Below are 27,938 nucleotides of genomic sequence, written 5' to 3' on the forward strand. Positions count from 1 at the left end.
TGTAAAAGGAAAAAACGAGTATAAATACTAGCTAATATCTAATCAGGTATTGAAATGACAGAGTTATTAGAGGCATCTATGATAGATCTTGTCTGTGATCGACTATTTGAATAAAGCTTCAAACTCTTCGTCTTTGTATTGATCTTGCCTAGCTATCAGACACAAGGAACATTATTTTTGTGACCGATTCCTATCCGATCGTTAAAATGGTGAAATCACGTTCGTCTCATAATGGCGGTTATTCAACGTCAGGAGGTAATGTGTCTTATTCTCCTTCATCTGATCTGATCAAATAAGTTTACCCTGTTTTAATGATAAAACCAGACATGTAGTTTTTTCGGCCAGACCACTCTATAGTTGATCTCGATTGTGCCCTTATTGATTCAACTTTACCAACATTAACACTTTTCTTATCCATGAGGTATTAAACCGTGTGATTTGTTCTGTAATCTAACCCTGTTTCATGTCATAAAAAAATACATTATCTCTCCATCGCGAGGTAACATATCTCCTCTTGTTTCTCATCAGATTTGATAAAATAAGTTTACCATATACAAAAATATTAATAGATTTGCAATTTTTTCTGGCCAATCAAGACCACTCCTAGGTAGATCTTGATTGACTGAGCTTTACCAACTTTAAAAGTTAAAAAAAAATGACGTAAGAGGTGTTAGATCGCGTCATTTGATTTCGTAATCTAACCCATTTCACGTCATTGAAAAATACATTACCTCTTCATCAAGAGGCAACATATCTTATCTTCTCCGATCTGATCAAATAAGTTTACCATGTGTTACAAATGCAAATAAGATGTGCAATTTTCTCGACTAATCAAATACACTCTTCAATAAATCTTGATTTTATCCTTATCGATTCAACTTTACCGAATCTAAAACTTTTTTTAGAAAACGATGTAAACCGTGTTAGATTGCGTCATTTAATTTCGTAATCTAATTTCATTTTATGTCGTTTAATATAAGTAAAAGATAAACATTGGAAAAATAAAAATAGAGAAAAATGTTAGTATAAATGCAAAATTGAGAACAGAAATTGAATAGATATATGAAAACGAAAACATCGGGGTAGAATCTCCGCGTCTTCTTTCGAGCAAACAAGCGAGTGTGGGAGCAGAGAAACAAACCCTAGAAAAACCATTCAGTTTTCCTAATCATTCACCATTTTAGCGAATTGTATGAACTGATAAAAACCGTTATCAATGGGTGCGAGTCGAAAGCTTCAAGGAGAAATTGATCGTGTTCTCAAGAAGGTTCAAGAAGGTGTTGAAGTGTTCGACAGTATCTGGAACAAGGTGATTTTGATTCTTCCTTCAATTCTATTGTTTTTGATTGTTTTTTGATATTTTTGTTTGAATTTTCATTGATTGTGAAGTAATTGACGGTGATGATCGTATTTTTTTTTATAGGTTTATGATACTGACAATGCTAATCAGAAGGAGAAATTTGAAGCTGATCTCAAGAAGGAGATTAAGAAGCTGCAGAGGTATCGAGATCAGATTAAGACTTGGATTCAATCCAGTGAGATCAAGGATAAGAAGGTATTTGTGAATAATTGTTGAATTACGCAACCAAAATGGTGAATTTTTGTCTTATTTGGTTTATTTGTAATCTTAAGCTGTTTTGAACTTGAAATAAGTTAATTGAAACACACACATTTAGGGTTTGTTCATGATTGTTAAATCACTCAACCAAAATGATGAAATTTTATTTGATTTTATGTTCACTCTTAAGCTGTTTTGAACGTAAAATAAGTTAATTGAAACACACAGTTAGGGTTTGATCACGATTGTTGAATTACGCAACCAAAATGATGAAACTATATTTGATTTTATTTTCATTCTTAAGCCATTATGAACTTAAAATAAGTTAATTGAAACAAATATTTAGGGTTTGATCATGATTGTTGAACTACGCAACCTAAATGATGAAATTCTATTTGATTTGATTTGTACTCTTAAGCTGTTTTGAACTTAAAATAACTTGACTTTAACACACGCTTTTTGGGTTTGATCATGATTGTTGAGTTACACAGCCAAAATATTGAAATTTGATCTGATTTTATTTTATTTGTACTCTTAAGCTGTTTTGAACTTAAAATAAGCTAATTGAAATACATGCATTTAGGGTTTATAGAGGGATATGTTTTGGGCATATAAGTGATGAATCCTAGTTTGAATGTGAATTGATTTAATTTTGTTAACTTTATTTGTTGAGTGATGCTAGGTAAGTGTTGTTCTGTCTGATTTGATTGTGATGACGTTTGAGTTGGCTTTTGTTGCGTGATGATCTAAATGATAAATTTTTTTTTTTTTTTTACAATGCTTTTTTTTTTCTTCTTGATACAGGTGAGTGCATCGTATGAGCAGGCTCTTGTAGATGCGCGGAAGCTGATTGAACGGGAAATGGAAAGATTTAAGATATGTGAGAAGGAAACAAAGACCAAAGCATTCTCCAAAGAAGGCTTGGGTCAGCAGCCTAAGACTGTGAGTGTTTGAACAGGGGGAATATTACCTTTTTGTTTGTCTGTCATTATACCAATTTGTGGTTTTTTTTTGCAAATGTTGTTCATCACTGATTGCGGAAAATAGTTGTTAGTTCAAATTCTGCGATGCTAGAGTGCTATTAGCCCTGCTACAGCCGCTAATTGACAACACTTTTTTACCAATTTGTGGGTTTTTTCCATTGCTGTCAATCACGGATCGGAAAATATCTGTTCAAATTCTGCTATTCTACATTGCTATAGCCTTGCTACGTTGACAACACTTCGTACTAATTTGTGGGATTTTTCAAATGTTGTCAATCGCGGAAAATAGCTGTTTTTTCAAATTCCGCTATTTTACAGTGCTATAGTCATGCTACATTGACAACACTTTGTACCAATTTGTGGGTTTTTTCCAATGTTGTCAATTGTGGTTTGCGAAAAATAGCTGCTTTTCCAAATTCCGCTATTCTACAGTGTGCTATAGCCCTGCTACATTTACAACACTTTGTAGCAATTTGTGGGTTTTTTTCAATGTTTTCATTTGTGGAATGTGGATAATAGCCGCTTTTCCAAATTCAGCTATTTTACAGTGCCATAGCCCTGCTACATTGACAACATATTTGTACCAATTATTTTTTTTCCAATGTTGTCAACCGAGGATCGCGGAAAATAGCTGTTTGTTCAAATTCCGCTTTTCTACTGTGCTGTAGACCTGTTACATTGACGACACTTTCTACTAAATAGCGTATCACCGAATTATTTGTTAAAATTCGGTTATGCTATAGCGCTACAGCCACTATTTGACAATACTGGTTTTTTCTTGGTGTTCTATGATTATGTTTGTTATTTATGGGATGAGGAATGTGTTCTCTGACTGTTTACTGGCAGGATCCGAGAGAGAAGGCTAAATCAGAGACGAGGGATTGGTTAAACAATGTGGTATGAAATCAATTCCTTTTAATAACTTCCATTTTTTTGTCGTTGTTGTTGTTGTTGTGTCCAGTATGGCTATATTTGTAGCTTATGTGCGTATGCCTTCGTGTACAGAGTATTTTCTTAGGATAACACTTGGCCTTGTTTACTTTTTATAGTGTTCATTGCAGCATACTGTGTTGTTAATAGTGGATCATGGAAAATAGTGTTTTGTTCAAATTCTGTTATGCTACCCCACCATAGAGCCGCAATAGAGGCTGTTTGACAACACTTTGTACCAATTAGTGGACCGTCAAACAATAGCGATTTGTTCAAATTCTGCTATGCTATTGTGTCACTATAGCTGCTATTTGACAAAACTGAGTTATTGTTTATTCCGATTCTGAGACCTTTCTACTGTTAACAATGTATAAATTCATTTGGTTCTTAAGATATGCTTCTCTTACATATTTTTGTACCAGTTAGCGCCTTCTTTTCACGACGATTTTTGTTATGCTGTCTCCTTGATCTTATAACTTTTAAATGAGATCATATTAGTTTGACTCACATACTTATGTCTTGCTTATCATTTGCATTATGTCTTCTTATTGTCTTTTGAATATGCGAGTAGGTTGGAGAGTTAGAATCTCAGATTGATAACTTTGAAGCTGAGCTTGAAGGCCTTACAGTCAAGAAAGGAAAAAACAGACCTTCTAGATTGGTATGGAGTAAAGGACATATGGTTTGTGGGAATGATGATTTTTTCCTTTCTCATGGCCATTAACATGTGTTGTTTGTTTTGTAGACACATCTGGAGACATCAATTACTCGGCACAAGGCTCATATAAAAAAGTGTGAATTGGTTTTGAGGCTTCTTGATAATGACGAATTGAGTCCAGAGGAGGTTAATGATGTGAAAGATTTCTTGGATGACTATGTAGAGCGTAACCAGGTTTGTCTTTTAGAAATCATTATGCTTTGAGAAGTTGGAAACTATGTAAATTTTGATGCATTTGTATGACGGTTATATATGTAGTATTTATTTGTTTATTTGTGGGAGCCCTTAAGTGTGTATTTAGAGGGGAAAAAAAGGAGGGATACTTTTTTTTTTCTTCAAGTAAAATCTCCACTTATATGACAATATTTCAAAATAATAGGAATGAAATGAGAGAAATATCATGTAAGTTTTCCAATATTTCCTTATTCATTTTTATAATTTTGAAGATTTTGAAATGAAACACTACCCCTAATCTCCTCTCCAATTTCCCCTATCCCTATTTCTTGGGGAGGAACTTTCCCCATACTCCACATTTCTACAAAGCCACCAGTGTTATCGATGGTGGATGCCGGTCCATGGCGGAGAGCCAAAATTCCATCATGTTCTCCGCTTTGTCGCGCCGCCATATCGGCCAAAATTGGGCATGGCGGAGAGGCCAAAAACTGCCACCGGTATCTGCCATGGTCGATATTTGACAGCACCGAAGCCACACACTTTTTCAGAAGTGTACTTCTGGACGACATAAAGTACATAAATGAACTCCGAAGTCATGTTGGAGGGTGGAAAAAGTTCCACAGTATTTCTTTATCCTCTACAAAGTTTATGACTCATTAATGGTTTTCTATTTCTTTTTTCTTAATTACTTTTTTCTTTTACAGGATGATTTCGATGAGTTTGATGATGTTGATGAACTGTACAGTTCATTACCTTTAGACAAGGTTGATACTCTAGAAGATCTTGTTACAATTCCCACAAGCGTTGCAGTTGCAAAGGTATTTGTTTATTCATTGTTTGGATGCTAACATGCATAACTTGCACACACATATGTACCAATCATCTGTAGATTTGTGTTATTGGTTTGGCATATATCAGCTAATTTTTGCATATTATCATTTTTTTCCCTTGAATTTTCCGTATTGGATTGTCTATTTTTCTAGACAATCAGTTCATTACCTTTAGACGAGGGGAAGACTCTAGAAGATCTTGTTACAATTCCCACTGGTCTTGCAAAGGTATTTGTTTATTCATTATTTTTTGGTTGCAAATATGCATAGCTTGTACACAAATACAGATCAATTGTATGTAGATCTGTTATTGGTTTGGCATATATCAGTTAATTGGCACAAGTGGGGGTGTTTTGAGAGTCCCAATTGAATGTTTTGTGACCTGAGAAAGTTTAACCTTATAGCCAGTTTTATGGGTCACAAAACAAAATAGGAATGCATTAGCGAGAAAGTTTAAGGTTCAATGGCTTATTATTATACATATGAGGTTTCATGACAAGACATTATAGCATTGTTTGATCCATATAATTAGTCTCACCTAGTGGGAAACGACTTTGATGGTTATTGTTGTATGCTGGGTTTTTTTACTCTAGGCCCTTATCTTTGAGATCCGTTTTTTTACTCTATGCTAATATATTATATTAATTAGTATCATTCTTTGTAGAGGCGGAACTCGTAATTTATCATGTATGTTTTCAGGTAGCACCTGGTCTTAGCTTGAAAACTCCTTTGGCAGCATCGGCATCGCAGTCAGCGTCATCACAAACATCTGTATGTATCTTGTCTTCATGATCTGAAAATATTTCTTAGAATTCTGTTATGGAAGATTGTAATTGAGGACATTTCAGATTTTTTCTTTGGGATTGCTTTACTCTTGTCGGATGCTCTAGTCAGATATTTCCTTGCATAACGTTTAGTTGACCCCCTTCGCTTGTACTATGAGGGTTATGGTTATTGGTTTGCAACCACTTGTACTATGATGGTTATGGTTATTGGTTTGTAATGATGATAAATAGTGAATTCAGGTCATTCTTTCTGATTTGAATGTTAATCTACTTTGCGTACTGAATTAGGATTACAGTTGTTAAACTGAGGTGCTTATCATGAATGATATCATATTTCTGTAACAAAGTAATAAATTAGTTAAAAGTTACTATAGCTATGACATGTAGAAAACACTTACAAAATGTTTTTTTAATCCGATTTTTACAATATCAATCTTACACACGGCGCTTGATAACCAACTTTAAGCAATCTCTGATGGCATGTCAAATAGCACGTGTTGAAGATTAATATTATAAATATCGGAATCATGACTGCAGTCTCACCAAGTACACTTGTTTGAAGATTATTATTAATTGCTTGCTGTTCAAATAGATGGACATCATTGTTGTTCCTCTTTCTGGGAAACTGATTTAATAATTGGAATGCTTCTGTCCAGGAGCAAGCTGATGAGACAGCGTCTCAGGATAGCAATTCTGACATTGTGGCAAAAACCCCACCTCCTAAAAGTGGTGGAATTAGCTCTTCTACTTCAACACCTACTGGCAACCATGCTACTCCTGCTTCTGTCAACGTTTCAGGTCTTAATTTGTCCAGTGCACCAGCTGCTGCCATCCTTCCTGGTTCAAATTCTGTTCGAAATATCTTGGAGAATGCTATTGTAAATCAGTCTACCTCTCCAAAGGAAGAAGAGATTAACAACTTCCCTACCCGTAGACCATCTCCATCACTTTCTGATGCAGCACTTGTGAGGGGCAGAAACAGCTTGTCAAATCAAGCAACAGCCAGCATCCCTCTTGGTTCTGGAAACACGGTTTCTAGTATTGGAGCCCTTGGTGTAGTTCCTTCAGCCTCAGAAATAACTAAGCGAAATATATTGGGAGCTGATGATAGACTTGGAAGTAGTGGGATGGTGCAACCTCTTGTATCCCCGCTAAGTAATAGATTGATATTGCCTCAGATTGGGAAGGCTAATGATGGAGCTGCCTCTGTTGACTCTAGTATCGTTAATGAAGCTGCAGCTGTATCTGGGAGAGTTTTCTCCCCTTCTGTGGTTCCCGGCATGCAATGGAGACCTGGAAGTCCCTTTCAGAATCAGAATGATGCAGTAAAAAATTGTCCTTAAATCTTTTTCTTTTTTGCTATTTAGTTGTCCACTGTTTAATTTGGTGATTTGTGGAACTAGACATGTGAACATAAGGATGATGATATTCACATGTTCATCCTCATGATCTTTTTGCTCTAGTTCCTTTAGTTTTTGCTCTTTTTTGCCTTAGTGTTTTATCTGTGCTTGATTAAAAAAAAAGTAGACATGTGAAGTTTCTGTTAGGTACCTTAAAAACTAAGCTATCCAATGTTTTTTGAACTTCGGTTTTGTTTGAGGACATCTATATTGGCTGCAAGTTTTTTATGCTGTTAAGAAGTATATTCATTTATGTTTTCTTATAGAAATACTTTCAATTAGGTTATTTTATGCTATTGGTTGTTTTATTAGTCATTGTGATCAATATCTGGTGTTTGGTTAAAAAATAGTTATAGTCTGAACTTATTTATGGATATGAATTCTGGAACCCCTCATTTTCTAATAATTTTTATGAAATTCAGCCATACTTAGCTTATTGTTATCATTATCATAATTTTTTAAAATTTTTGGTGTATGACATATTGACATGTCATATCACATTGAGTACCATAAGATAAATTTCAACATTTCAACAAAGAAGACAACAATGAAAGCTTACATTTGTTGATATCTATAGATTAATCAGCACTTTAAAAGCTATGGGGTTATCCACTGATATGCAGACTTCTAGGTTAACAGTATAATTATGCAATTTACCATATATTTATGTGTATACATTGATTGGTTTGTCATGATAGAATATTAACCTCGTCTATTTTATCAGTCTTGATTAAAATGCCATATGCATGATTAAATAGCTTTGGTGACCTTCCACTGTGAGATATATGTGTCTACTATGTGTATGTATGTTTGTGTGTATGAATGCTTTGTGTTATGTTTGAATGCATTTACATGGAAAATAATTACACGGGTGCAGAATATATAACTGCATTGGAGGGTTTGAATGCTAATCAGACCACTGCAAATAGTTTGAAAAGAAATTTTATTGTCGGGTTGAATGAAAGTATCATCCTGTGTATTTTATTGAAGGAATTTGTTCATTTTAATATTCAGGGCCAGCTTCGTGGAAGAACTGAAATAGCTCCTGATCAAAGGGAAAAGTTTTTGCAGAAGTTTCAGCAAGTGCAACAACAAGGGCCTAGTACCCTTCTTAATATGCCTTCCCTTGTTGGAGGAAACCATAAGCAGTTTTCTTCCCAACAACAAAGTCCACTTTTGCAGCAGGTACTCTCTCTTGTATAGCAAATTTGGCTTCTCTTTGCTTGTTATTTTACCGTGTTACTTCTATTTGAAATTCATTATGGCCAAAAAGGTTTTAAAAAACGGTCTGGTACCGAGAAAAAGGCCGCGACAAAAAGATATAAGCAGTCACGATTACCATTTTTTGCCGTTTTTAGAGTGAATTTTTTTTACGACAAACGCCGTTACAGTCGCGAGGAAACACCGTTGCAGCCACAACAAAATGTTGTTCATGACAATAGACAGAGAATCCCATTATTTTTCAATTGAGATGGATGAAAATCACATTTTTAGTACATATTTGAACATAAATTACAGAAGGTTATCTCCTTTATGCTCTTTATCTAGTTTAAACTTCAAATCTATCTCTATTTCAAGTTATTTAAGTTATTATACATTATTTAAGAGTTGTGCAATGTTTTGATTAATTCACACCTCGACGACCACAATCCATAACGCGGCATCTGTAACAGCCGAAATTGCGATGTCCCATATGCGACCACAACCGTTATTTAAAACCTTGGCCAAAACGCATCTCTGCAGTCCATCACGCTCTTTCTCTCCTCTGTTTCAAAAATGGATATTTTATTCTTGTTCCTAGCTATATCTTAATAAATTTTGGTTAAACAATTTTGTACTTTCATTCATGGTTCTACATATTTTGGTTCTGTTTAAGCGATATAAGAGATTTTCTGTGGCTTTGGTGTTGGCTTGTATCTTTGAGTTGTCTGGCCAAAATATGCAATCACATGTCCTTCTGATATTGGTATAATTCAATAACTTTTCTTATTGTTCTTCACTATAAACACTTGGTGCCTCTTGTCTTGATAACATTGCAAGTAAAGTTGGAAATCAAGTTTTAGTTTCCTTTGCTTCTCTAGGAAATCATGGAAAAAAGTCTGTTGGTTAAAATTTACAACCTGGTAATTTTTATGATTATCAGTGAACTATGAAACCTATTTATTGAAAGGGAAAAGCCAAGATCTTTTCAACATTGTCTGACATTTCATCCTGTAGTTTCAAGTACAGCTTAAACTCTTCATATTGACGTGTGATTGGTTTGACAAACTTGTATTGTTAACTGCATGTGTGTGGGGATGGTTTGGTTGGGGTATAAATATCAATACGTATAGCATTGAAGTTCACACATTCAAAAACTTCTTAAAGTTTTTACATTTTAGTACTCTTGCTAATTATCCTTCCATTTACTTTTAAGCGTAAATTAAACTTTCCCAATGAAATACAGATCCATCAATGTCTTAATTTATGTCTGACATTAGAAAATTCTATTTGATAAATTATATCATGTACTCGATATATTTTAAATGAGAAATGATATTTGTACAACCATTTTGTGACAACTTTTGTACAACTTTCTCTCTCATACTCACATGATGGTCTTATCCTCTCTCTTCCTTTTTCTCTCTCTATTGTTTTTGACCAATAAGAAGAGAGAGAAACAAGGTTGTCACTAAAGTTGTCATGAAATGGATGTACAAATATCATTGCTCATTATAAATTGAATGTTCTGTTTTCTAGAATATTATAAGCTATTCGTTGGTTAGTTCTGTTAGAGAAATTGCTGATTTGTTAGCTAGTTAAATCTTAAACTTACTATAAATACAGCTAATGTCAGTGTATCATTAGTAATGACAAACAACACAGTACAGAATTCCAGTTTTTTTCTCTCTCAAATTCTCTCAACTATAAATTCTTTCAGCATTTTGCATGACATGTTATGTATGTGCAGTTCAACTCTCAAGGTTCGTCTGTTTCTTCACAATCTAGTATGGGACTTGGAGCCCAATCCCCGAGTCTCGGTGGTATTTCTTCTGTCTCGCTGCAGCAGCTCAACTCTGTTCATTCCCCGTCCGGTCAACATCCATTTGCAGGTGTTGCTAAAGATGCAGGTATCTTTTGCGTTTATATATCCTATATCAAGTTTTGCTTTATTACTTACTCTTTGGACCACTATCTTCCCTTCTTATTTAAAAAGGAGTGGTTATAGTAGTATGATTTTGTCTAGGCAGTTCTCAAATCTCCACACCTACATTATTCTGCTTTGATTGTTTTGCAAGCAGTTTGAATAAATTTATTTATTTATTTTTCTGTAGTTCCTTCGTTATCCAAAAAGGGAATATTTCAAATAGGAACATAAGAATCTTTATCATGTCGGTAAAACAAGTGATGCTTTTGTGAGAAATGTTGTTGTTTGTTCCTTCATGGTACTTGGTTATATGGAGTCTTTATTTAGAATATTTTGAGTTTCTCTCTAAATAAATACCTGATCATGAAGTGCTAGTTTTTCTATGAAGTCATTGAGGTCTAGCAAGTCAATCAGGATTTAGGTTTCTATATAGTTTATTTATTTATTTATTTTTCAAATTAGGTTTCTATAAAGTTGGTGCGTGGATCAAATTTAAAAATTACTTCAATGATGATTAAATCAGCTCAAGTTCAATGTGTGAATACATCTCTCATAGGAATACCGTAATTGTTTATTATTTTTAAGAAACTGCTAAGATTATTATTACGAGAGATGGGTTATATTTCAATTTTTGTACTATGCAGATAAATTTGAAGAACATCAGCAACATCAGAATTTTCCTGATGAGTCAACAACTGAATCTACTTCTAGCACAGGAATTGGCAAGAATCTCACTGTTGAAGATGATCTGAAATCAGCATATGCACTAGATTCACCTGTATGTAGATTAACTTGTGCTGTCTTTATATTTTAAGATCTATCTTACCACCTTTGTAACTTGCAGAAGCATATATTTATATTCATTTCTAAGGTCTGTAGAATAAAATGTCAATATGTCTGAAGGAAATATACAGCATATGCATATGTGGAAGTTTTCTATTCTTTCCTTCCTGTTTTGGTGGTAGATGTGAAAAAATCTAGTGCATAGATGATAAAATATGATATGAAATCCACATGACCAACTCAATATCAGTGCATGTTTTAAACTGATGAAAGGCATGGGCTATGGGATGTTAAATGGCTTAGACTTTCCTGAATTGCAGATAGAAAAATATGCATCTTGTTTGATCCGTGTGCACATGTGGAAAAATCAGTTTTTATTTATGTGGGCATAGGTGTCACAATTTTAATGATGATCTGGGTCGATTATTTGTTGTTTATGCTGCAGGCTGGTTTATCTGCCTCGCTTCCAGAAGCTGCTCAAACTTTCAGAGATATTGATTTGTCTCCTGGCCAACCTTTACAATCAAATCAATCTACTGGAAACCTCGGCGTCATTGGAAGAAGAAATGGTGTTGAACTTGGAGCCATTGGTGATAGCTTTGGTGCATCAAGTGTTAATTCTGGTGGAGTGCGTGATCAATTATATAATTTACAAATGCTTGAGGCAGCACACTTCAGAATGCCACAACCTAGAGACTCAGAACGTCCTAGAACCTATACTCCTGTATGCATTTTGGGTTATTAATTGAATAATTTATTATATTGCCATGCATACAATTAATTTTCATTTCTGTTTTGTTGTGGTCATGAAGAGGCACCCAGCAATTACACCTTCTAGCTATCCTCAAGTACAAGCGCCTATAGTTAACAATCCTGCCTTTTGGGAGAGATTAGGTCTTGAACCATTTGGCACCGACACCCTGTTCTTTGCATTTTATTATCAACAGGTACCTGAACTCACTATGTTATTAACAATATTGTGTCCCTTTCAACGGAAAAAAAATTATGTTGTTCAGTCATGTGTACTTCTATTGATTTTTATGTAGAACACATACCAACAATATTTGGCTGCAAAGGAGCTCAAGAAGCAGTCTTGGAGATACCACCGAAAGTATAATACATGGTTTCAGCGGCATGAAGAGCCCAAAGTTGCTACAGATGATTATGAGCAGGGAACATATGTGTACTTCGATTTTCATATTGCAAACGATGACCTGCAACATGGATGGTATGTTGGGTAAACAATTAGTTATTTTTTATTTTCAGGATAATTTTGGAGTGTAGGTAATATGATGCATTGCTGGTTCTACATTTTATCCCCTAACTTTTTATACTTTGGTGTGATGATTCAGGTGTCAAAGAATCAAGAATGACTTCACTTTTGAGTATAATTATCTTGAAGATGAACTTGTATGAAGGCGCCAATATGGTAAGAACGTTTCTTCTTGGTTGTTGTATTTCTGTGCAGTTTTAATAGATATTTTTCCACCTGATTGACAAGTTAGTTTTATCCTCGAGTCTTGTAAAATCAGATGAAATGCATAGAGGAAAAACGTCATATAGTTGAATAAATTAATTTATTTTAAAAAAATTGCAATACTAATTATAACACATCTTGGGAAAAGAGTTTGAAAGTTAAATAGTACCGACTGTTTTCTAAAATTCAGATGATTTTATGTAATTTTCATTTTGTCATTTTATCGACCTTACCCCTTCAATTTAATTTTAAAACTGGTAAACTTGTGTAACCCAGTAAAAGAATGAATTTTTTTACCCTTAATGTTGGACACAAGGACACTCTTGGGGTATGTTTTTGCCACATTGGAAATTGGAATTATATTTGAAGAATATATTATGCTTATTCGTTTGTGGACTGGTTTGGTATCACTTATTAGGGATGATCAGCGTAAGGCATTTACAGTACCGTTTGATCGATTTATCCGATTCCACTTAGTGGACAAAGGATGTGGTTGTTGAATGTGACACCGCTTGTTGTAATTGAAGGCTTGGATAACTTGATTTGTAGAGTTGAAGCATATTTCTTCATTTTGTTTTTCTTTAAATCTGAAGTCTACGATTATATTATTTGGAGAAATGCCAAAGGTTCAGAAAAGGCAAAATGTACGACTAATTTCCCATTTGCCTGCATTTAGTCTAATGCTTTTCAAAACTGAGGTGAATAAATTGTTTCTCTTAAGAGATAAACCATAAGTGATTTTCTGGGTCTGAATGACTCTGACTTCCAAGCTACAGTTTTTGCCAGTGTCATACCAGTTTTCATTTTAATGGATTCAAGTCTTTTCTTCTCACAAACATTTGTAGTGTGCTTGATAAATTTATTGGTGGTTTTTAATCTTAGTCAACCCATGTTGTGTCTTTGCAGGTATTGCCAAATCTGTTCGGTTACATGACAATTGTGACAGGCAGGTGTTACTAGACTTTGCTTGGACATACCTTGTTATTTGAATTTTCTTAGCCAATTGTCCTTGGTTGGTAATTTATGTTGAAGGATTTAAACTGTAGATTGATTTCCTTTAAACCTGTTCTTATCTGAGCTCGTATTGCCCCGATCAGCTTGTTTAGGAACGTGGATAGGGAACAATATAAGATCCCGAAGTGCACTTGTACAGTATGCAACAAGATTTCTTGTTATTTATGTTTTGGTAAAGATTAAAGATTTCATATGCTTTGACATGGAAGGTTTATTGCACCTTATGGATTAGTGTTGTCTGTATTTTGTGTTGCTTTACTGTCTGTTGATTCTAGTTCCAGTTTTAACAATTCATACATCTGAAGAAAGGAGTTGCATGGCACAAATGCGTAGTTTTGAACACAACCTGGTGGACCAGTTTAGGATCATACACCAGTTTCTAGTAATCCATGTCACCATCTATGTGCTATTTAGCTCCTTTGCAGGTTAGGTTTAGGCAGAACGTTCCTGCGACACCCAAACTACGTGGCTGGTAACTTGATTACCTGAAATGTGAGCTATTATCAATGCTACAAGCATGGAGAACAATCCTGTTGAGACACATTCTGACTAAATTCCCAGGAGTAATGCTTGCCTACACCTGGTTACGGTTTTCTATCTAATTTTCCCCCCATTTTCCTACCCTCTTTCTCTGATTATTCAGGATCATTAATGCACTATTCCAACCTACCTCTGACAACCAACCTCCTCCAGCAAAATCTCCATCATTTATTCTCTTTGAAAACCACACTCAAACATCAACCTTCCTCCAAAAAATTACTACTCATCTTTTTCCCTATATTTTGGTATTGTTCTCTTAATCACATCAACCATGGTCGTAAGAATCTCCTCTAAAAATTGTCACCTCTCTCTAATGTCCCGACTGCCACACATGCAAGTAACATGATTAAAGCCCTGATTTGCAATTTTTTGTTTCCATTCTGCAGTTGTGTTGCATTCTTTCCAATGATGGACCTTGTCATCTTCGAGTGTGCCTTTCCTCCATTTACTTTTCTTCATTTAGGGTATGTTTGTTTCTAAGGAAAGATAGTGGGGAGGAGAGAAAGTTGAAGGAAAGAAGTATCTTCCCTTGTTTGGAACACTATAGAAAGGTTAAAGAAAGAAAGATTTTAGTGGGGCACACCTTAAAAAACCTTTCCACACTCAAATGCATGGAAAGATTGAGGAAACACCAATATTTGATGGAAAAGTAAAAAATACCCCATCTATTATTGTTGTTTATATTTTTTACTATTTTTACTCGTCATTTATTTTTATTTTTTTCAATTTACGGCCTTTTTTTTTTTTGTCCTGCATTTGCTTTAGCACTTACAAAATTAACTGTACATTTTTTTCCATTGAAACAATATAGGCATGTGTATTTTTTTAAATGAATATAGACATGTGTATGTGTGTATATATATAAAATTTTTGCTCAAGGGTATTTTAGTCAATTATTAAATATAGATCTTTCTTTTCTTTAACATTCTACTTCACTTTCTCTTATACCAAACAACTAAAACAATCATCTCACTTTCTACTCTTTTACTTTCCTCATACAATCTTTCCTTTCTCTATCTTTCTCTTCACTTTCATCCCCCAACCAAACACACCCTTAGTGTTCATTTATGAGAGAGGAAGACATATATGTAATGATTAAGTGGATCCCACCAGTAGATCCCACAAAGTTATCATGTCTCTATCTCATAAATGGACACTTAATAGAGAAAAGTATGGAGGAAATCCAAGCTCATCACCTTCGCCGTTTCTTGCAAGCCTTTCTCGACATCAGTTTTCGCAGGAAACCACAATTTTTACGCCACTCATCCAAACCATATTTTGAAAGTAAATCATTCATTAAGGGTAATGCTTATAGGTGACGTGATTAGTAGGTGCTGTGTGAGCTTGTGATGCATGGTAGTGGCTAATGATTCCATAGAGAAGTGAATAATTTTGAAACCAGCTGTTCCGGTTGCCCATGAATAATTTTTAATGAAAAGAATGATGTGGCACCGTAATAGAGTGTGTGACGATAACAATAACATTCCTCATATTCCCAGTTATTTGAAACAATTTAAGTGCATGCATAACACATAATTAATGTTTATTATTCTCCCTTTGATTGAGGTAACCCTTGCCTGATTTAATTTTTTTTCACAAAAAATCATCCGTTTCAAAATGAGTGTCGTTTTAGTCAATTGCACATAGATTAAGGAATGAAATGAAATAATCATTAAACATAACACTTTTACTAAACTGCCCTTACTTTATTAAGAAAAAGACAAATTTAAAACTGCATTGAAAATTGTGTGAGAGAAAAGTTGGAGAGGATAAAGTTGAAAGAAAAAATTAAAGTTGTATTGGAAATGTTGTAAAATGACATTTATTTTGAAACAAATTTTTTTTTACTAAAGCGACACTTATTTTGAAACGGATGGAATATTACTTACTAAAAGGGCTTCAGATTTTTTTTTTCAATCTCATTTTTTCTTTTTGGAATATCCTTTTTTTTTTTTTTTTAAGGCCGTGAATCGTTTCATTTCATCTACTTTTCTACATGAATAAATGTAAGTGTAAATAATATGAGAAATGATATTTGTATAATTTTTTTAATAACTTTTAGACAACTTTCTCTCTCATATTCACATTATATTATTACTCTCTCTTTCTTTTTCTCTCTCCATTGTTTTTGACCAATAAAAAAACAGTAAAATGAGGTTGTCATTAAAATTATTAGCAAATGGTTGTTCAAATATCATTGCTCAAACAATATTTAGTGTTTCGGTGGTACCTAATCTTGGGCGAGTGACTTGAACTTTCCAGCTTCGCATCATTAGGCGCGTCAAATCAAATCATTCAATAAGAGCAACATGTCAACGACAAATGAGCGTCAGTACTTTTCAAAATTGTTTTTTGATTGTTTGTACCAACATGCAATTGTTCATAACATGTAGGTTTTTTTTTTTAAAGACATAACATGTAAGTTAAATCTCAAATGGACGCTCTTCCTTTTCAAAATCTTTGAATATCACTTATTCATTTATTGTTGGTTGCCTACTCAATAACATCATCTCTTTTTATAACTTTTTCCATTTTTTGCAATTTGAAGAGATATAGATACAAAAAATTAATAGTGGATCTTATCATTAAATGGATTCCACCATCATTATTTTTTGTGTGTCTATCTCTCTCCAAATTACAACAAACGAAAAAAAATTATAAATGGAGAGGATTTTAACCTCTCAATTTCATACTAAATTAATTCTTATAACCTACAAGCTCATTACTATCGATCTACTTTATTATTAGCTTTCTGCTACGTTGATGAATGTGATTTACTTTAGAAAAATGATATTTGAACAACTATTTTTTAACAACTTTTGTAACAACTTTCTTTCTCTTACTCATATTGTCTTCCTACTTTCTCTCTCTATTGCTTTGATTTTTGTGTTATTACCTAAATTTCTTTGTATTATTTGGTTGTCTAATAGGTTGTCACAAGAAAAGATTGTTCAAATAACATTGCCCTTTAGTTTAATGCTTACATAGAAAGGAAAAAAGATAGTCGTTGTCACTTCAAAACATGGGCGGTTCTATGGCCCGGCGACCCCGGGCTCCGGCCCAATTTTTTTTCAATTTCTTATGTAAATCCCTATGAATTTCTTATATAATCCCCTATAAATTGAACAATTTCTTTAGATTTTTTTATTATTTGCTTGCAATTTCTTATGTAAATCCTATAAATGTGTTGCAATTTTTTTTTATCCAGACTTTACAATAATCCTGACTCCTCCACTGCTTCAAAACAACCCAAAATACAAATAGGTTAAGGAACAAAATCATGGAATAAACCATACAATAATGGACAAAAGAAAATAATTAATACGATCACTTAGGAGTACAGTACAAATAAGTAGCCGTTCACATTTCACGCATTAAAATAGAAAGGTCACACATATCCATCACAATCAAAATAATTGATCTTCATCAACGATCGATTGTAATCCATGCTAACTAACTACACCCGACGCAACTCAACATGCAGGCGGTTATTGAATAACTTAATTTTTAGTTAAAAGTTGAGATGATACTAATTTATGTCTTTAAGACACATGTTAAAATTTTAGAAATGATAAATATTTATTATAAAATATTAATTTTCAATTTTTAGAAGAATAAATTGACACAATTTTCTACACAAAATTTTCATTTTAGGTTCTTTAACAAATGCTCTAATTTAGAGCACAAGTTAACATTTTTCTACCCTATAAGTTCTCAATGGAAGTACCATTTTGTTTTTACAAATCAATCGAACTAGCAATTATGTATTCTCCATAGATAAATGTTTATTTTTCTACAGCTTAGTTGTTTAGTCACTACAAGTAGTGTTGAATTTTATCTTTTCTTTCTAATTCTTTATAAATGAAAACCGTCAAAATTATATCGAAGCCTCCGATTTGTCGGAAGACGGCCCTGCGTATACTTTCTTCGGCCATCCTCACATTACAATGGTTCAATATCATTCCCACTCAAAGATGGTGGAACATGAACTTTCACGTGCTTTGGCTACCTCTTGATAACCTCAAGGAATAAAATCAAAATTTTATCTTAAAAAAACAAATTTTAAACTTTTTATTAAAGGTGAATATACAATTTTCAAGACGAGTTTTTCTTTTTTTTTTTATTAACAAATGCTCAAGCACCTTAAAAAGAAATCACTACTAGTAGTGAATGAGAAAAGATTAAATTATTGTTATAGAGTAGTACTTATTTTTGAGAAAGGATTATCAAATAGTACTCGTATGAAACCACATTTGATAGTTTTTTTTAAGTAAACCTGATGTAACACCTTATTTCCCTAATATATAAATAATATTAAATAAATTAGAGTTCATCACAACAGTATGTCACATTTCGTTCTTTAAAATATCATTAAATGTAAATAGAGTTAAATTTACTATTTATTTAAACAATTGCTTTCAATAATTAAAACAATGTCGCAGCGGAAAATATTCAATGTTTAAACAATACTTGGCACTAAGGCCTCAACATCAACAACATAATAAAATTCCACCTAAATGTGGTCCAAGATCAACTTAGAAAAAGATACGTAACAAAGGAAAAACAAAACATATAAACATCCCCATCCCGTTACGTATCATAGCATGACTTCTATGACGACACGAGGAATCAACTCACATCAGCGGTTACTCCTGAATATTTGCACGTTACCCACGTAGAGGCAACATTCAAACAGAAGGGGTACAACAATTCATGTAAAAGAATTTAATCAACACAAAACAGCAACAATTCATCATCAACAATGCTTCACATAATTCCAACTACAAATCATCAATTAACTTCGCTCAACAATGCAACAACGACGACTCAACAAATGAAATGTCATGCGATTATGCATGTGGTACCAACAGAGCTACAACTCCCTTCGCTAATGCCGTAATTCGGCTTTGACAGGCTACAGTCCCCTTCGCTTATAAACAACAGAGCTACAACTCTCTTAGCTATTGCCGTGATTCGGCTTGACAGGCTACAACCTCATTCGCTTGATAATGATTATGAAATGACACAACTAAATGCAACAGCAGCAACATCAACTTTGCATCATAATCTCACAATTCATTAATATGAATAACATCATATAGATATCATATTTAACAATAATAATACATTCATACATCTTCGTAAAAACATGTTAAATTATCCACAAAAGATTTTCACGTCAAACCAAGACTACTGAAAAGATAACACAAATATCAACAACTTTCATGTTTACACCAAAGACCAACTCAGAACAGAAACGTGTGAAACAGACACAGGAACGCGAAACAGGGCAGGCTGCCACTGAACAATTCGCCATGCGAGCACGAACACTCGCCATGGCGACCAAGTCACTCGTCGTGGCGAGCTAGAACAGGTAGCTCTCGAGAACTCAACATTTTTCACCAAAAAATCTCAATTTTAACTTTCCAATGCCCAAATTTGATTCCAAAACTTGTCTAAACATTTCTAAACATGAAAAGGCACTCGAATTCATATAAAACTTGGACCAAAACATCATTTCTACAAAATCACTATTTTTACCACTGAACAGTTCGCCAAGCAAGAAGAACATTCGTCGCGGCGAGCTCACATCTGAACTACTCGCCAGGGCGAGCGATGACAAATAGCTCTAAGGGCAGAAATCAATTTTCATCCAAAAACCCCAATTACAACTACCCAAATCCCAAATTCGATATGAAACATTACCTATTGTTATTCTACGACCTGAACATCAATTTTTATATTAATTCTTTGGATTGCCTACACTTTCAACAATCAAATTGCAATTCAAACCTAACTTCTATTACATCAAAATTATAAACAACAACAAAATTAAACCCTTTTCCAGAATTATAGACTCATGATTAAAGAAGGTTAGTCCCACCCTTACCTTAGATTTGTTCAATTCTGAATTCTACAAGCTTTCCTTTCTTCTCACAAAGCTCTTCTCTTCTCTGACTTCTCCCTTTCTCTTTTTCTCCCAAAAATTGTTTTTACGTGTTCTGACTCTCTATTTCTAACTTCTCTCATATTCTTAACTTACATATTCTCCCTTATTTCAATTATGCCCTTATGCCTCATTAATCTAATTTAATTATATTCCCTCACTAATAATGCTCATATTAAGCTACTAATAATTACCAACATATAACACATCACAATTATTCAAATAAATTATACAAAAAGACACTAAACTCGATAAAATAAATAAATAATAAAATAGGGCGTTACACATGACTCTGCATCTCGCAGTCACTTTGGTTCTTGAGTCAAAATTAAATACAAAATACTTCATGAATGTACACTTCCGTTATCACTTTAGTCTCTGACGTTAAATAATTCTGTTAAATGATGATGTGACATGCTGACAATGAGTATGAGGTGTCACAAGAAATAAAATGAAAGCAGAAAATTGTCGCTTTGGTCCTTAAACTAAAAATCAATTTCCCTAGATTGAATCTCAAATCCCTAAATCCATAAATAGTAAATCTTAAATCCCTAAATGTTATTTAATTATCTCTTTTGTTCAAAATCATATCTTCCATTAAACACCAACTTACTATTATTAGGTCCTGGACGTGATGCTCTCATATTGAAATAATTTTCACAACGAACTTTTGATTTGGGATGAAAGCACATCTCTATGACTATAGTGAGGATTGGCTATTTGATGTATTATTCTGTCGTTCATCATTATTGGCAGCACTTGTTGAGAGGATGAGTTTTTGAAGTAATACATGAATTAGATTTATGATAATAACAGTAGAAAATAATGTTGTACCTGTAACGATCCTGAGGTTTTGAGTTTCTAGTATCACCAAAAATTACTAATCAAATGATTCCAGAGTTGGCCTTGGATCCCTTGGCTAATATTAAACAAAATGATTTCATAAAGCTGCAAATATGTGATGTTGATTAGTTAATTTATGTATTGAAGTTGCTAAATTATAAGTAAAGGAGTAAATCCTTATTTGGGTCTTTGAAAGTGTGCCTCGCTGTCAGGCACATCCCTGGAACAAGAAAACGCAAAAAAAAAAACTCTCCGAAAGTCTCTTCCGTTAGTCATTCCTATCCAAAACGTTAACTGGGCATTAACATTGCTGATCTGGCCATTTTTTCTCCACTTCATGGGCTTACGTGGCAAAATAGGATATAAAGAGACAGAACTGGAATGAAACTATTGGAAAACATCACTTACAAGCTCATATAAAAGGGAAATAACGTCATTTCCCCCCTCAAAAGTTTATGTTTGTTTCTTTAGCTTCTCTAAAAGTAAACAAAGTGAACCCTTGTCTTTGAGCTTCTGCCTGGAACCGTCGATGTGCTTCTGCTCAGTAATCTTGCTTCAACTTGTTTAAGGTAATAAAAACATCATTTTTAAGCTCTTTGCATGCTGTTGTTGTGTATAAACTTGTAAGATATGATTAATGTGTAAAATAAAGTGTTAATATGAAGATGATTAGCTTTGAAAATTATTTATTGTAGTTTATTGTACACAAAAATAAAGTGTAAAATAAAGTTTTAATATGATTATTGTTGGGAATTGCGTTAGAGATCAGAGACATCAATTTCATACAAAAATATCATTCATTTTGTCTTAAAATATAAGCATAAATAAGTCACCATTAGTTAACGCATTTTGTATGTACAATTTATAAATCTTTTAAAAGAGAACTCTGTCCATATGAGAATTGCAGTAGAGACTAGAGACATAGTAAATCATACAAAAATATCATTCATTTTGTCTCAAAATATAAGTATTAATAAGTCACCATTAGTTAACATATTTTATATTTACAATTTTTTTGTGGTGATTGAGGTCGAACCCAAAACCTTGTATATATTATGTTATGTATAAATTTTAAATTGAATACATTAATTTTTATTGACCATTTTTTGTTTATATTTTAAAACGGAAATCTATTACTTTCATTTCATTTATTTTTTCCTTTTTTCAATACAAACACAGTGAACACACATTTTGGAGTTTTTTCTCCTGTTGTAGCCGTTATTGCTTATCTAAAACCGCGGTTTTTACATTACCCCACAACAACAATATTGTATTATTAAATTCTTTCTCTCTCTCTCTTTCTCAAACAAATTGATTCTCTTTTAATTTTATTTTTTTGACATAGTAAAAAAAAAACTTGATTTTTATTCGTTGAGTTTAGGGCATAACGCCCTCTCTGTTTCTCTCTGACAGAAGCAATCAAACAAACCAATTAGAGGTCAAAAAGAAACAAAAAAAAAAAAAAGTTTCTTTATTGATTTAATTTAATTTTTATATCTTTTATAATTTAATTCCCATTTCTTCACTATCACCGTCTTATTCATCGTGGGTTTCGTGTGTAGTGAAAAAGTCACTAAATTTCCGCTTAATCTCCAAAACCCACTTTCCAAAACCGTTCCTTTTTCTCTCTAACTTCACAAAACAAGAAAAAGTTTCAATTTTTTTTATCATTTGTCCCAACAAAAACTTCTTCATTTTCATCTCACAATGGAAAAAAATTGGATTTTTGCAATGTTGTTGATGTTAGGATTAATGGGTTGTTTTTGTTGTTATGTGGAAGGGCTTGGTGTGAACTGGGGTACACAAGCAACACACAAGTTACCACCAGAAACTGTTGTGAAGATGTTGAAGGATAATGGGATTCAAAAAGTTAAGCTTTTTGATGCAGATGATACTACAATGACTGCTTTGGCTGGTAGTGGAATTGAAGTTATGGTTGCTATTCCTAATAATCAACTTGCTGAAATGAATGATTTTAAACGTGCTCAATATTGGGTTAGGAAGAATGTTACTCGTTATAACTTTGATGGCGGTGTTAAAATCAAGTGAGTTTTTATTTTTTTTTATTTTTTTATTTTATAATTAGTTAATTGATTTGATCTGTTGATGTATTGATATTGATCTGCATTTGATGTTTAAGTGTTTGATTATTTGTATTGAGTTTTTTGAAGATTTTGTTTTGGATTTTTATTACTTTTAATCCCTGTATTGTGTGCTTGCTTCATTTTTATTGTGTCAGTTAATTGATTTAGTTTTGTAATGTTATTGAGTATTGATCTGCATTTGATGTTTAAGTCATTGATTGTCTGTATTGATTTTTTTGTTAGGTTTTTTGATTCATGGTTAGGTCTATTTTTATTTTTTTTTGTTAGGGTTTACTTTCATAAATGTTAAATTTTTTAAGCCCTTTGTGTTCATATTATGATAATGTGTTTTGATTGATGGTGAGTTTTGGGATCAAACAAGGAAAAGTGTGAAGAATTTTTCAAAAGTGAGTTCTGAAGTTGTCCTTGTTTTAATCAAGGAAGCTTTATGCACCGGGTGATTCCCTCAGAATTAGATTCTTATTGGTGTTGGTGCTTGATTGATTCCTTGTAACAACTTTTTTCTGTGCTGCTGAGGTATAATGTAATTTTTCTGAGAATCATTTTACCATTCTAGGAGGTGATTGCCAGTTTAGGGGAAGAAAAATGGTATCAGTGTCTCTGATTTTATATGTGCATATATCATATTCTTGGAAGGAATTTTTTTTGCGTGCGCGAGAAAAATAAGTAATTGATTGAGAGTTCATACAACAGGAAATTTTGCATCAAGGGATAACAACAATTAGAATTTGTGATGCATTCTTGTTGCTTGTAATTCTTCAGTTTTCCTTCTGTATTATAGTTGGTTGATGACAAGTCTGTTCAAACAATTTTAAAGGAGTTAGATTGGTGCTTGTAGAGATTTTATTGATGGTGTCATAATTTCATCAGTGTTGCCAATTGCTGATTGTGAAAAATAGCAGTTTATTCAATTTCTCTATGTTGTAGCGCTGCTATGGCCACTTTTGACAACACTAGATTTAATGGGATTTTATTGAACATTTTGAAGGAAAAGCCGCTTCTTATTATTAAACACCACATTTTAAGCTTTGATGAATATATATTGAATATTGATTGTTTCAAGTTCTCTTTAAATGCTAATTTTGTTTCAACTTCTCATATTAGCGAATAATTTGTAATGCTGGTTGCGATGTTTATTGTCGCCTTGTTTTTGTCAAACTCTAAAATGGTGGTATTGTAATGCTCCCCAAATTCATCAATGCCTTAGTTGGAAGCAGTAGTACTATCAATGAAATGTATAGTTTATTTCCTTGCCGAATTTCGACCGATTTTAATGTGAATTTGTGCATTTTGTCTATCTTTTTCCGCAGATATGTAGCAGTTGGGAATGAGCCATTTTTGAAAGCTTACAATAATTCATTCTTGAACATCACCTTTCCTGCACTGCAGAACATTCAAAATGCCATCAATGAAGCTGGTCTTGGTGACACCGTAAAGGCAACAGTACCCTTAAACGCAGATGTCTATATGTCTCCGCCGGACAATCAAGTTCCATCTGCGGGAATATTTCGGCCCGATATCAATGGTCTCATGACTCAGATGGTACAATTTCTCAACAAGAATGGAGCACCATTTACTGTCAACATTTACCCCTTCTTAAGTCTCTACGGGAACGACGATTTCCCATTCAACTTCGCCTTCTTCGACGGGGTAGACAAACCAATAACTGACAATGGAATCCAATATACCAACGTCTTTGACGCAAATTTCGATACATTGGTTTCTGCTCTCAAATCGATCGGTTTCGGCGACACGCCAATTTTGGTAGGAGAAGTAGGATGGCCAACAGAAGGTGACAAGAATGCCAATTCCGGCAATGCAATTAGATTCTACAACGGCCTCCTTTCTAGACTCGCTGCGAACAGAGGAACTCCTCTCCGCCCCGGATTCATCGAAGTTTATCTGTTTGGACTCATCGATGAGGACGCGAAGAGCATCGCCCCAGGTAACTTTGAGAGACACTGGGGAATATTTCGATATGATGGACAACCAAAGTTTCCGATGGATCTTTCGGGTCAACTTCAAAACAAACTTCTAGTAGGTGCACAGGGTGTGAAATATCTTGATCCAATGTGGTGCATGTTTAACCCTGATGCTAAAGATCTCAGCAAACTTGCTGATAACATTAACTTTGCTTGCACCTTTGGAGATTGTACCGCACTTGGGTATGGATCTTCTTGCAACAACCTTGATGCTAATGGAAATGCTTCTTATGCATTCAACATGTACTACCAGACGCAGAATCAGGATCGTCAAGCGTGCAATTTTGAAGGTTTAGCTAAGCCTACTACAGACAACATTTCAACACCTACTTGCAATTTTATCATCCAAATAGTCCCTTCTTCAGCATCTTCTTTGATGCCCTCATTTGCTGCTTTGTTGTTTATTGCTTTTTCTGTGATTCTATTGGCTTAGTGTGTACATCATTAGAGAGATGATATAATTTTTTATTTAAGATTTCAACATTTATTTGACCGGATAATATCTAGTTTATTGGCTTATTTAGGAAACAGATTTTTGCAGATTGAGAATTGGTTATTTTGATAGTAAAACTTATGCCTATGCTCTTTTAAATGCAAATTTCTTTTGGATCTTTGAATCTGAACCAAGATCCCGACCCTCTTATTACAAACCTTAATGGGAAATCTAAGGCATTGTTGGTTATGGTTATTAGTATCCAATACATGCGAGTCATATCTCAATTCAGTATAAAATTGAATCTCGATTCACAATTCATTCCTATGAATACCTACATTATCTTAAAGACATGACATTGATCTTTATAATATTTATAATGAAAATATGTCAGTAGTTAATTTTTTTTTTCTTTCTGTTCATAAAAAAACTGTTTAATTGTTAGTTCCTTTCCTAATTTGAAAAGAGGATGACTCAAGTGGAAGTCTCTTGATTTGTTAATAGCTAGAGTGAAATTTGACTGATCAACTTCCTACTACAGTACTACTAAGCTTCATAATGAGCTTAAAGTAGACAATTGAGAATAAGCCATCAAAGTTTTTGAAACCATTTTTTCAAATACATTGTTAAAAATAATTCTAAGTTTATTTCAGCTTAGTTTTCATCTTTTCTTTATCACATTTGGAAAAGAAAATTCAGAATCAAATTTTATTTCAGTTGCCCACATGCAAAATAAAAAGTTAAAAATGAAAAGAAAGTATTGTTTGAAAATATGAAGTAAACAAATCCTTATAGCAACTTTAATGGTTATTTTGAAGGAATTCATTTTAAGTTTCGTATAGTAATACTAAATGATCCCCATAACGTCGTTGTACTCCTGCAATTCATACACATTTTACTTCAATGAAAAAAAAATGTCACTCTTTTCTTTTGTAAAAAAAAAATGTCACTCTTAAACAATCATACATTTTGTAAAAAAAAAAAAAAACCACTCACGTTTTAATAAAACAAATTTTCTATTTTAATGTTACTGTATCTTTATTAAGCTAATTCAATAATTCAATAAAATGTATACAACCCACATTGACACCCTAGATTTCTCTTATTAAATAGAGAAACTAAATGTGTTTATTCTCTTATAGAACTTTTTTAGATATCTTCGTTGGAGGTAGGGATGACAATTGGACCCAGGTCCAATGAATACCCGCATAAAATACCCATAATGGGTAGGGTAAAACCCCTCTATCATGGGTCTGAGGACGGGTCCGGGTAATACCCACAAATTTAAATGGATATGGGCACGGATAAGGGTACTATACTGCCCAGCCCCGCAACCCCGCATATACATATTTATTTAATATCATAAGTAATTTATTTTTTTTAGTGTATAATTAAATAATTTATTTAACTATTTAAGCCTAAACTAAAACATAAACCAGAAAATTGCTTAATACAATAAAAACTCCATCTTGCCGGTGTACAATTTTTAAGAGATATTTTGGATGTTTTTAATTTGACTAAATACTACGATTCATATTATTTTATGAGTTAATTTTAAAAGATGTAGACCATAGTTTTATTTCAATTGTGATATTTTTATTGTCTTTTCATTGCTAAAGTGCGGGTATGGGCACTTAGGTACCCATAGAGTATGGGGAAGGACACTAAAGTTGTTGCCCACGAGGGTATGGGCATGGATACGGGTAATTTTTACAAATGTGGGTATGAAGATAGGCATTGTAGTACCCTATCCATTTGGTACCCATTGCCATCCCTAGTTGGAGGTGATATTAGACTTTCAAATAAAAGATTATATAATAATTTAACTATTATTTTTTGGTTAGAAAAGACCAATCTTTTTGACACAAAAATACACATAATTTAATTATTCTAAAATCCATATTATTTATTTATTATCTTCTCTCTTTTTTTTCTTTTTGGTCCGTGTGCCCAAACAATGTATTCAAATGTGTGTGTCCATTCACTACCAAAAAAAAATGTGCGTGTCCATTGTCGGCACAAGAATTCCTACAATTTAAATATTCTCTCAAAAAAAAAAAAAAATCCTACAACTTAAATATCTTACATTTTTTTAATTAAAAAAAAAAATCTTTTCCAACATTGGTTCACTCTTTTGCCATCATACACCATGTGTTTTTGGGTGCATTTAGGAAAGAGAAAGATTAGAATTTATATCCTTTCCCACGTTGCAGTGCAGATATAGTCGTCCTAACCACTATTTTGTTGAGTAAAAAAAATAATGGACTGTTATTTTGTTGAAAAAATCCCCTCTGTATGGTATGTTTTTT

The 27,938-nt window shown here is 33.3% G+C and overlaps 2 protein-coding genes across 3 annotated transcripts; both read left to right on the forward strand.

Annotated features, from left to right (window-relative positions):
• The first annotated feature begins 1,018 nt into the window (after nt 1-1,018).
• Nucleotides 1,019-14,003, forward strand: LOC11437872 (CCR4-NOT transcription complex subunit 3). Of its 2 annotated transcripts, XM_003624558.3 has the most exons (18): nt 1,019-1,309; nt 1,424-1,555; nt 2,363-2,500; nt 3,388-3,438; nt 4,043-4,132; nt 4,217-4,363; nt 5,068-5,181; nt 5,347-5,421; nt 5,893-5,964; nt 6,635-7,303; nt 8,393-8,563; nt 10,329-10,488; nt 11,150-11,283; nt 11,734-12,012; nt 12,101-12,235; nt 12,335-12,516; nt 12,641-12,717; nt 13,672-14,003. In XM_003624558.3, exons 1-17 carry the CDS (start codon nt 1,217-1,219, stop codon nt 12,702-12,704), a joined length of 2,706 nt encoding a protein of 901 aa, XP_003624606.1. In that variant the 5' UTR covers nt 1,019-1,216; the 3' UTR covers nt 12,705-12,717; nt 13,672-14,003. The 2 variants fall into 2 exon arrangements, with proteins under 2 accessions (XP_003624606.1, XP_013449490.1); XM_013594036.2 differs by lacking the exon at nt 5,347-5,421.
• Nucleotides 14,004-22,487: 8,484 nt separating this feature from the next.
• Nucleotides 22,488-25,736, forward strand: LOC11436301 (glucan endo-1,3-beta-glucosidase 8). Its single transcript, XM_003624562.4, has 2 exons — nt 22,488-23,154; nt 24,525-25,736. Exons 1-2 carry the CDS (start codon nt 22,817-22,819, stop codon nt 25,627-25,629), a joined length of 1,443 nt encoding a protein of 480 aa, XP_003624610.1. The 5' UTR covers nt 22,488-22,816; the 3' UTR covers nt 25,630-25,736.
• The last annotated feature ends 2,202 nt before the right edge of the window (nt 25,737-27,938 follow it).

The sequence above is a fragment of the Medicago truncatula genome, chromosome 7 (genome assembly GCF_003473485.1).
Source record: "Medicago truncatula cultivar Jemalong A17 chromosome 7, MtrunA17r5.0-ANR, whole genome shotgun sequence".
In the NCBI taxonomy this organism is placed as follows: domain Eukaryota; kingdom Viridiplantae; phylum Streptophyta; class Magnoliopsida; order Fabales; family Fabaceae; genus Medicago; species Medicago truncatula.